The following is an 11853-nucleotide window of genomic DNA, read 5'->3' on the forward strand; positions in this document are numbered from 1 at the left end:
ATGGTACAAACCGCGAATAAATATCATTGTGGACCAACAACTACTGTCTTCTAAAGTCAGGTGTCCGTTCACACACTACATATTAAATAAGCCGGATAAGTTTGGCACACAATTTTGGCTTTTGACTTGCGTGAAATAAAAAACTGTAAATGGTTACCCTTATACTGGTACTGTTCATCTACAGAATAAAGATACAAGCATTGGTAAACTACTTGTTTTGCGGATAATGGAAAATTAACTGAAAAATTTTACGTCAGATAGCTATGTACTTCACATCGATGAAATTGGCTAAAGCATTGCGAAAGAGATCAACAGTCTTGTGAGTACTTTGAATCGCAACAGAAAGAAAGTTCCTCTAAGCGTAAAGCATGAAAATAGAGAATTGTGTGTTACCCATATATTCCAGAGCTACGAAAAAATAACACTGTATACCAAGGAAAGAGTCACAAAAATGTGATTTTGTTGAGTTCGTGACATCAATCAGTGGATGTTGCTGTCGATGGAACAAACTTCCTGAAACAGTAAGTTTTTATAATTACAATTCATTTTACAATAATTAAAAGTCTTTATACTACAAAAGTTGCTTCAAGACGATGGCCTATGCACGTGTTTTATAACATTCTTAACTTAGGAGCAATAAATACATAGATTATTTATAAAGAAGTAATTGAAAGTAGACTCAGTTGTAAAAGAAATCGTACTTCCTATCAGTGCCACCGCTGTAACAAGGCAATGTGTGACAAATGCCAAAAACTGCAAACTGTATAGTGTTCCAAATGTTTAAACAATGAGACTAAAAAATAAAATCAGGTTCTATTGTCTAGAGTTGATATAATTTCTTTAAACTGGGTTTTATTGATTTAAGAAAAGGCCAAAATGAATCCCATCGTGCTTTCTAGGTAGCTATGTTAAGCCAGACTTTCTAGTGTGAAAACATATCAGATGTATAGTATTTTTCGTATAAAAATGCGTGTACGTCATTCAAGATTTACGACGTCAGAACCCCACAGCTTTGCCAAAACATCAGAATAGTAAGTAAGTGAGGAATTTTTAAAATGTCAACTATTTGTCAAACTATTATATTAACAGTATATACACAGTTTTAAGATAACTGCAACACACTAAAATACATAAGAAAACATTTTAATACAAAATTATATATTCTAAATTTTAAACTTACCAGTTTTAGAGCATTAATAAAAAAAACGTCCCGCCATTATTTCTTGTTCAAAATAATCTATCTTATATCTAAGCTTATCAGCTTTCTGCAGACTATTTAGTTGTTTTGGCATATCACAATCACAATAAACAACAATAATTAGTTTTTCCGTCGACCATCCATTTATGATTAATTTTAACACCCTCAAAATCATTGATTAATGACCCCTATTAATGAATGATTTTCTATTAATGAACGATTTTATTATAGGCAACACAACATACATTGCTTGTATAAATTAAGTTAACCACATTTAACGCTCTGTGATTGGCAGTGACCTGTGGTGTAGGCAACCAAACATATAGGTATACTCGGTTCGCTATTCCCAGTCCAAACTGTCTAGTGAATGGACCGTGGAAGTGTGACGTCACAACTGTCAATTACTTTCCAAACAAAAGTTGAAATGTCCAATCTCAAGACATGTCTTTATAATTTCTATAAAGTTAACATTTTGCTTCCTCTGCTGCTTTTTCTTTTAAGTATAGTGTTTTTAAGATAATACCATCATAATTCAGTGTTCTATTTCTATGAAATATAGTTTAAAAGTTTAAATTAAAGACATTCTAACCTTACTTTATTGATACATGCATTTTATTCTATTTTTATAAAACAACATGCTTTATTGTTTACACAACCTTGTAAAATTGTTGTAGTAACTATTAGAATACTTAGATATTGCAAAAAGCGGAAAGATTCTGTAAAAAAAATGAAAAAATAACGAAAAATACAAATTATCCACACTAAACAAGGTTTGTTTGGAAAGTGAAACTGACATATGTCAATAAAATATACGTCATCACTTCCACGGTCCATTTAGTAATTATTTTTTTGCGAAGTTAGTTACTTTTTGACAGACTAAAAGTGGCTGGAAATTACTATACAACCAAGCAAACGTACTCATAGCCAATATTTATAGTAAACAAACTAAATAGTAAATAAAATAAAACTTTGCGAATTACCGACAATCAATATTTATTTATCTGTAACATATAATAAATAGTTATGTTAAATTATAACAACTAAAATATATTTTTTAAATATATACTACCCAAAATTTGATGGCTTTAGTATACACTTCCACTATTTAGAATAATTCTTCTTTTTTTTAAGAAAGAAGTCTGCAGTAGTAGGATACTTGAGCTATTAATACTGAGAAGTAGGAATTGTTGTGTTGTAGGTTTCCGACAATGAATCTGTCAAAATATGCCCGAGCTAAGCGAATGGAGTTTACCTATTTATATTCCCACTAAAAAATTATTTAAAATGACATAGCCGCTGTAAGTACTGTCTGTCATTGTATGTCATTATTTATCGTTAAGTAAATAAAAATTTAAACTAAGATATTTTTATTTCTGAAAAGTTCGGTCGACGAAAAAGTTTTGTAACGAACTCGTGAATTAAAATGGCGATTAACAATTTCGAACATTAACGCGCTCGCTTCGTTCACGCGTTAAAATATCTCAATTGTTAATCGCCCTTATTAATACACTTGTTGGTTAAATTACTATTAAAAGCTATTAATCTAAATTTAATACGTATTTATAAATACAATTTATTAATATATAATATATTATGATCAAATTGTGTAAGAAATCAAAACATAAACAAAATTCTTACTCTAAACAAGCGGCAACCCTTTAAAACAATTTTGTCACACGCTGATCTGTCAAAAAATTTGAAGTATTTCCGTATCAGTTGCGTACGATTGTCGTATATATTTAATTAAAATTATTATTTTGTGGAATATTAGAGTTATTTCATAAAATTTATATTATTAATAATAACCAATGTTTTTGGTTATTTAATCAATATAATTCTAAAATTCCCAATATAATGATAATCACATTTTTCTGATTATTGTACCATGTTGACGCCTATGAAATATCGAGCAGTTCCATATGGGTTTCGTATTAGTAGCTGTGTTAGGAAAACTTGAACTCTAAGGTTGACGTTCTGGAAATTTTAAATATAAGTGACGTCACTTTATATAAATTGTGACGTGAACGCATTTTTATATGAAAAATAATATATAAGATATTTCTGTTGTCAGTATTAATCACATTCCATGTAAAATGTTAGTAATTTCAATCTAATACATGATTTTTACGAAAACTTTCATATCATTATGCAATGACTGAACGTGTTAATGTATCTAATTATTATTGTTATCCTTTCTATACCACTTAAAAGAAGTAGATAACTTTTGGCGCGGTTTTTTATAGTTGTATCCCCTGTAGGCCTATTCCACTGTACGAAACATACTTATTTTATATTAATATACCAGGGTTGCATTTTTAGTTTCGCATATAGCCATAAAGATAAAAATAAAGTACATTATTACTTTTCGAAATATGTCTCACCAAGATCGATAAACTTTTGCATACGTTCAAACCAATTGGTTATTCCAGTCTTCAGTTGATACCTGCAAAATTGGTGTTTTAAAGACATCGATGGCTTCTTCTGGCGACTGGAATGGCTGCCCACGCATTGAATTCTTCATCTTTGGGAACGTGAAGAAGTCGTTGGGACTTAGGTCGGGGCCATACGGTGGATGGTTTAGCAATTCGATGTTTTGAAACTCCAAAAGCACTTTGTTCTGATGTAGGATGATTCGCCGTGTGTGTTGCTTTGTCGGAGTTTCGCAATACCTTTTGGTAAACAAACGGTTATATACCAATCAGAAGTAACCGGTCTTCAATCTTCTAAAGCAATTGTTGCCTCATGACCAGATTTTGACACAAAAGTTGCGACATTTTCTTTGACACACTTCGAGAATGGATCACTCTTGTTGGTTTTTCCCCATCGTGAAACATCCTCACAGCGGATTGGCGTTTATTTTCTAGTTCGTAGGAGTAAATCCAAGATTCATCGCCGCTAACAATACTATAAACGTTTTTTGAGCTTCCTTTGTTGAACTGTTCCAATGTTTGTCGACACCAATTGACGCGAACCGCTTTTTGCACTTCTGTGAGCAAACATATCACCCAGTTCTTCATGTAGGATCTTTTGGATCGAGGTCTTTGAAATGCCCAAAAATGGCTCTATCTTCCGGTATGTTACACGACGTCATCTTTAATTACCTGACGAGCCGCATCAATGTTTTGCTGTGTGACTGCTGTTTTGGGTGGACCTGGCCTGGATTCGCCGTTGAGACTTGTTGTATCGCAATGAAACTCTCGATTTATGTCAACAAAAGATTGAGGTTACATTTGTGTCAGAAGGGTATTACTTACTTCATGATAATTACATATCAATTTCTTATTTTTCTTGAGTAGTTGGTACTACTATAGAAGTATTTTGTTTCTTCTGCTTTTTTGTAGCCAAATGTCCTCTGCCGTTCAAATTTTATTTGTTTTGCTTCTACATATGTCGCTCTAAGCAGACCTAATAAGGTCGAAATATGTATAATCGGATGGCAGTAGCCCTGCATTGAAATTAAATCTCAAACGCCTTCCTGCTTAATTCGTTTTATTGGCGGCTCTTCACTGGTATCAGTTAAGAAAATTGAATTATATTGCAGAGAATTTCGAGCACGCATTGTTGATTGAGTTTGACTGATCATTTTATTAATCAATTCTAGATCATCTTCAGAATTAGCTTCATGTAAGACACCAAGAAATTGATTCATGATCAGTTCTTTTTTTCCTTTTAAGTCAATAACCGGAATTATTTCCTTATTTTGCAGATCACTCAAAATTATATTTTGTGAAACACATTCAACTGGTTCTTCGTGAATAAATTCATCGTTTTCTTCTTTTTCATAAATTTGATGGAATATTTCTTCATTCGCTACTTTTTTAATTAAATGAATATGTTTACACATATTAAATTTAATTAATGAATCAGTACACGTACAAATATAATCGTGAATACATATTTTGCATTCATCACACTTTAAATCACATGTACAGGTATTATGGATTTTTGTCACTTCATAGATTTCGCGTTTATCTTTTGAAAAGACTTTCCATAAATTCCAGTCATCACTTATTGTGACGTCATTAACATCTAATTGTAATGAATTTTGGTGACGGTTTTTTATTGCTGAAATCTTTGATGTTAACTTTCCTGTGTGGTTATAAGTCAGTTTATCTCGCAAAAATCGCATTAACGACTGGATTGCGACATCAACTCTTTTGTGTTTATTTCCTTTCAAATAAATATGTTTTATAATAATATGCATTCGTTCTAAATGTATACTTGTATTTAAGCAGCCATGTGGGCGATAACAATAAGCCCAATAAGACACAGTTCGCTGATATTCCTTACAAAAATATTCTCCGAATTCAGTAGTGTCTGGATCGCTTTTTAAACTTTCTACCACTTCTTTGAACATCTGTTCAAATGCGATGTTGTCTCTTTCTACCATCAAAGTACGAAGCATTTTATATACTTCGGCTTGGTTTTCTTTATTTCCTTTGATTTTGCACAAGTTCTTCCTCCATGCTTCATCTACATGCCAGGAACAAAACAAATGCAAATTAGGCGGTTCCATAACGACTTGCCATGCATTAAAAAAATCCTCAGCCACATCTGACATAAATATGTTAGTCTTTATTTTACCGCCAAGTGAATCTCTAACATTTTGAAGCATTACTTGTAAGATTTCGCCATCGGTACGATTGGAAAACATGAATGTGCATGGAAAACCTTGATTAACGTCATCTAATGCAAACAAAGTAGTTAATTCTAACCCGTACGAATTTAATCCGTGTGTACTGTCAATGCTAACACACTTTTCACCAAAACGTTTCAACATTTCACGTTGTGTGTCGTTCATAATAACCAAAACAAAATCATCGTCTTTTAATTGTGGAAATTCTGGCGACATTGAACCTTGAGGTTTATAAAAAATCACAATCTTGCCAAATTTTTGCATTTCCACGACCCATGAATGTACACTTGTACTGTCATTACTCTGGCTAACCTCTTCGACTTTTAAATTATAATCTCTAGCTATATTATGCATATCTTTTAGCTTAATTAGATCTCGTCGTTGGACTTCATCATTTGAAAGAGATGCCTTGAGATTATCCAAAATATTATCGAAAGGAATTTTTGAAGCAATATATTTAGCAACTTCATCTTTTTCTTTTTTAGATAATCTCATGCGTTCGACTTCATTTTGATGGCCAACATGCGTTTTAAAAAACTCTACTTTTATCTCACCAGTGGGAAGAGTAATTACCTCCATTTTTGCTGGACAATGTCCATTTATTTTGTTGCTACCCAACATTTTTTCCTGGCGAACGTTAGAACCTCTACTCTTGAAATATCCGTCGCGAAAACAGTAAAACGTTGATTTTGATTTACCATCAGCAGCCGACGTTTTTCCTCTATTAAGTACAAAATTATTTTTATCACTATTCTCAACACTTAACTTCCACTCGAAAAACTTGTCTTCACTTGCAAACGTAAAGCTCTCTTTTTCAGCCAAAGTAATATCATGTTTCAATTTATAATGCTTAAGCATCAAATTTTTGGTCGAACTCGTATGGTCACACATTGCACACGCGATTATTGTACTTGAATTCACTTTATCAAAATTAGGACGATGATTGTAAGATTTATGTCTCAATAGAGTATCTGGTCGTGATGCTGAATATTCGCAAATTTCACAGTCATACTTGACTTCATTTTTTGCATGTTTATTTTTAAAATGTCTCGATAAATTCTTTTTTAAAGAGAAAGAAACGTTGCAAACTTTACAACAATATTTAGTCATTTTTATGTCTTTTAATTGTGAACGGCTACAAACGCTTGCAGTCATGAATATGCACTATAAGTCCAAAGATGCAAATCAGTAATTGATCCATACATGTATTTGCTGTTTAAATCCTTCCACATCTGTAAAAAATATTTCTATTTCAAATAATTCATTTAGAAACCAATCTTTTATAAAATCCATAATCAGTTACAGTTGACTCCATGGTTCTTTACCCACGCGTCATTAATATCTGGCAAGATGAAATAGCCCAGTCTGGTTAAAAAAAAAGGTGGAAAAATGTTTCGCAGATATCTGAAGCTTTTAAGACATAGGTGGGGGATACTAGATGATGAATAGATGAAAAGATACTCCTAGTTTTACCTTACGTTTTTTTAAGCAATAATTTATGGTCACAATTTGATTTTTTGTCTATAAATTTTTTTCCTTATATTTTAAATAAACAATATTTATGTCATTTTTTTATGTCAAGAATATCTTTATTTTCCCGTTTTTTTAATTAAAATTGATAAATAATTTACAGAGATATTTGCAAAAACGCAGTTTTTTTGCACTAATTTATAAATTTTATTAATTTTTTTATTTTTTGACGTGACAACGTCTTAAATTAGGTTGTGGCTCGGAGTCACTCATGAAAAAGTGTAACGCCCGCTCACGTCTGTTACGATGAGTCACCGAACGAGAGAGAGGCCCGCCGGACCGGCGAATGCTTTGCGTCTCTCTCCACTCAAACATGATCGGTCCGCTGCGCGCGCAGCACTAGAGAATTAGGCGCGTTGAATCGGTGCGTGCTTGTGTCTCTGTCTTACTCGAGCGTTCTTGGCGTTGGAAAACCGAGAAAGCGTCATAATACAAGTTCACACGTGTGGTTAAAGTATCGTCAGCTGTGTCTGTAGTGAAAATGTGGAGTGCTTAGATTCGTCATTTACAACAACTACAACAATAAAGGTAAATAATTGTACACTAATATTTCATTATCGTAAACTATGATTGATTGATTAATTGTTAGATTGACACAAAAGTTGAGAAACTGAGTTTATAGGTTATGTCATACTATTGACAAATGTTGATAGTGATAGTTAAGTAAATTATTAGTTTAAATCACTCTGCAATCAATCGTAATTCAGTCGATTGAGAAGAAACAGCGCGTTTCAACTGCAAACAACTATTGTGCAATTTAATAATATTCATATCAATAAATATTCTACCGAGAAAAAGACGTTGTCACGTAAAATCTTCGCCCGTAAAACCGACTTTACAGGCAACCGATTTTTTTATTTAAAATTGTATTATACATTTAAACATCAAGGAATTACCATCTTTTAGATTTGTGCCAAATTTCCCCCCGATCAGTCAAATATTTTATAAGTTATTTAATTTGTTTATCCCTGAGGCTAATTATTTAAACTATTGAGCTTGCCCTATGCATGATGCTAGACACATTCAGCAAATTTCATAGGATTCTTTAAGACTTAGACTATCTCAGAAGTTAAATGCATATTGAGTTTTCATCGAAATTATTTACAAAATAAACGTTTGAAAAAGGGGTATGTTTTTTACTTATAAACAAATGTAAAAACTTCTATATTTTTCAAGCTACAGACTTGTACGTACAACCATTGGATAGCTGGTAAAAAAGCTCATATTAAAAAATAAAAAACCTTCTATGACCAATGGGAACGAAGTTAGTGACTATTTTTAAAAAAATCATATCTCCATTGTTTATTAACATTAAGAAGTAAAATTTGCACAAATTTTGAATGAAAATCTAAACTTTATATTGAAACTTATAGCTATAAAATTTATCTTATTTTTCGAAACGACGGTACTTTCGAAAGATCGACATAGGAAAGTGGAGAGGATATCTGTTTCAGCTCGGTTTTTTTTTTCGGCATCGGAACTTCAAATTGCAACACGTAGGAAAAATTTACATTATCTGGGCTTCCTTTGCAGCTGCAAGCCTCTTTTTTTTATTCTGGGGTAGCTCGTCGAAATATGAATAACTACATAGTTTTCACTGGCCGGAAAATATGGGAAAACTCGGAAAAATTGAGTCCATTTGAAATTCACCCTAAATATTTACTTTTTTTTAATTTGCTCGAATAGTCTGTCGCAGTATTAATAATGATGACATAATTTTCATCCCCCATAAATCTTGGAAAATCCCTGAAAATCAACATATGTTTTTTCATTTTATATCAATGATGTAATAATACTTATATATTTTATAAATTAAATTTCAGGTAATTTTTTACACATTATATTATTATATTCCTTATATTAATTATAATTTTTTGTATTTTTATAATTAACAATATTGATTTTTATTCTATTTTTCTTACAAATATGATATACAATATTAATCTAATCTGCCTTACTGCTTTGATAAAAAATAAGTCGATTTTTTCATCACTTGCCTTATTAAATTTTTTCAATGTTTATTGAACTTTACTTTTTTTATTTTCTTTACATACATTGGTTTAAAAGTTAAAATTTGGTTCATTTATTCGACTTCACTGTCAGGTCTGAACCTTTTTGTTGCAGGTTGTTTGTCTTCACTTATTAAGTCAGTCTTTCCATACATTAAGATATTAATGGCGATCTTAATGCCAAGGTGGGCCAAGGTAAGGTAGGAGAACAAGTAGGAAAAAATGGGCTTGGAAACAGAAATGACAGAGGAGATCGATTGAGTCAATGTTGCTAAAGTGAAGACTTCGTAATAACAAATACCTTTTTCAAATTACCTCCTCGACGGTTATATACATGGACATCTCCACAACATACCAAAGAAAAAATAGTGAGAAATCAAATAGACTACATTATGATAGCAAGGAGGTATCACAATGCTGTTAAATGTACTAAGACGTACCCAGGAGCTGATATAGGCTCAGATCATAACCCAGTAGTTACTGTGATAGAGGCGAGACCAAAAAAGATTAGAAGACCACACAGAAAGGCACTAGATTTAAATAAACTTAGAAACAAAAATATACGACAAGAAACAGGAGAAGAAATAAATGAAAACCTCCGTTCAGTGCAGCAACAAATTAACGATACAAACAACGTTAACCAAAAATTAAAGTACATAAATACAGCTATACAAACAGCAGGAAAGAAACATCTTACAAAAACAACAACAAAGAATAAGGGGTGGATGACACAAGATATACTGGACTTGGTGGATCAAAGAAGAAAGTAGAAGAATTACCCAGACAAATACAAAGAAATAAATAAACACATAAAAAAGAGAATAAAAGAAGCCAAACAGGAGTGGATTAAAGAACAATGTGAAGAAATGGAAACCTATGAGAAAAAGTACGATGCGTTCAATATGCACAAAAAAGTAAAAGAGATAACAGGAAGCATAAAGAAATGCCAAATAGGTAAACTTAAAGACAAAGATGGAAATCTTATTGTAGCTCTAGAGAATAAAATAAAAAGATGGAAAGAATACCTGAATGAATTATTTGAAGACGATAGAAATAACTTAACTCAGATAATCAATGCAACTGGGCCAGACATATTGAAAGAAGAAGTTGAATACGCAATAAGAAACGCTAAAAATGGAAAAACAAATGGACCTAATGAAATTCCTACAGAACTGTTGAAGCTTTTGAATGATAAATCCGTAACCATAATATTAAATTTTGCAGCGAGGAGCTAAAACAGTTTCCCCTCCACTTTCCTATGTCGATCTTTCGAAAGTAACTTAGTTTCAAAAGGTTTTAAGTTTCGAAAAATTGGATGAATATTATAGCTATAAAATTCAATATAAAGTTTAGATTTTCATTCAAAATTTGTGCTAATTTTACTTCTTAATGTTTATAAACAATGGAGATATAATTAACAAAAAAATTGTCGCTAACTTCGTTCCTATTGTTCATAGAAAGTTTATTTTTTTTTGTCAAATGTGAGTTTTTTTACCAGCTATCTAATGGTTGTACGTACAAGTCTGTAGCTTGAAAAATATAGAAGTTATTACAATTGTTTATAAGTAAAAAACATACCCCTTTTTCAAACGTTTATTTTGTAAATAATTTCGATGAAAACTCAATATTCATTTAACTTCTGAGATAGTATAAGTCTTAAAGAATCCTATGAAATTTGTTAAATGTGTCTAGCATCATTCATAGGGCAAGTTCAATGGTTTAAATAATTAGTCCCAGGGATCAACAAATTGAATAACTTTTAAACTATTTGACCGATCGGGGGGAAACTTCGCACAAATTTAAAGGACGGTAATTCCTCAATGTTGAAATGTATTAATAACATTTTATTTTGTTAATAAAAAAATTAATTAAATTTATAAATTAGTGCAAAAAAACTGCTTTATTGCAAATATCTCCGTAAATTATTTATTAATTTTAATTTAAAAAACGGAAAAATAAAGATATTCTTGATATAAAAAAATTGTATAAATATTGTTTATTTAAAATATAAGGGAAAAAACTTATAGATAAAAAATCAAATTCTGACCATAAATTATTGTTTAAAAAAAACGCAAGGTAAAAATAGGAGTATCTTTTTATCTATTCGTCATGAAATCGATGATTTTTGTATAACCAGACTGGGCTTCCACACATGAAACTAAAGACCAACCAACTACCACCTATTATTAAGTAAAGACATAAATATGTACTGAAAGACATTGATTTTAAATGGTTAAAAGAGTATCTAAGGTGAGGACTGATGGAACAGTCTCACTCTCACAGTCTCATAGTAATAAACTTCGAAATACTGTTTATATAATCTCTGAGGATCAAACTAAGATGGAACAAGACGCTTACAAGGTAGCTAAAAAGGAACTAGAGGAAAGAAAATCTGCTGGCGATGAAAATCTATGCATTAGATACTGCAGTGGTGTTCCTACAGTTTTTGAAGTTAAACTACAAAGAAACTAGTATCCTTC

At 31.5% G+C, this 11853-nt stretch overlaps 1 protein-coding gene across 1 annotated transcript; it reads right to left on the reverse strand.

Moving 5' to 3' along the window:
- Window positions 1–4066: 4066 nt before the first annotated feature.
- On the reverse strand, window positions 4067–9110 carry LOC140449967 (uncharacterized). Its single transcript, XM_072543384.1, has 2 exons — window positions 9028–9110; window positions 4067–7066 (listed from the first exon to the last, which is right to left on the reverse strand). Exon 2 carries the CDS (start codon window positions 6987–6989, stop codon window positions 4662–4664), a length of 2328 nt encoding a protein of 775 aa, XP_072399485.1. The 5' UTR covers window positions 6990–7066; window positions 9028–9110; the 3' UTR covers window positions 4067–4661.
- Between the last annotated feature and the right edge of the window lie 2743 nt (window positions 9111–11853).

The sequence above is a fragment of the Diabrotica undecimpunctata genome, chromosome 9 (assembly GCF_040954645.1).
Source record: "Diabrotica undecimpunctata isolate CICGRU chromosome 9, icDiaUnde3, whole genome shotgun sequence".
In the NCBI taxonomy this organism is placed as follows: domain Eukaryota; kingdom Metazoa; phylum Arthropoda; class Insecta; order Coleoptera; family Chrysomelidae; genus Diabrotica; species Diabrotica undecimpunctata.

Bases quoted from the DNA above. Each gene is read 5' to 3' on its own strand.
- LOC140449967 (XM_072543384.1), bottom strand. From the start codon at position 6,989: ATGACTGCAAGCGTTTGTAGCCGTTCACAATTAAAAGACATAAAAATG.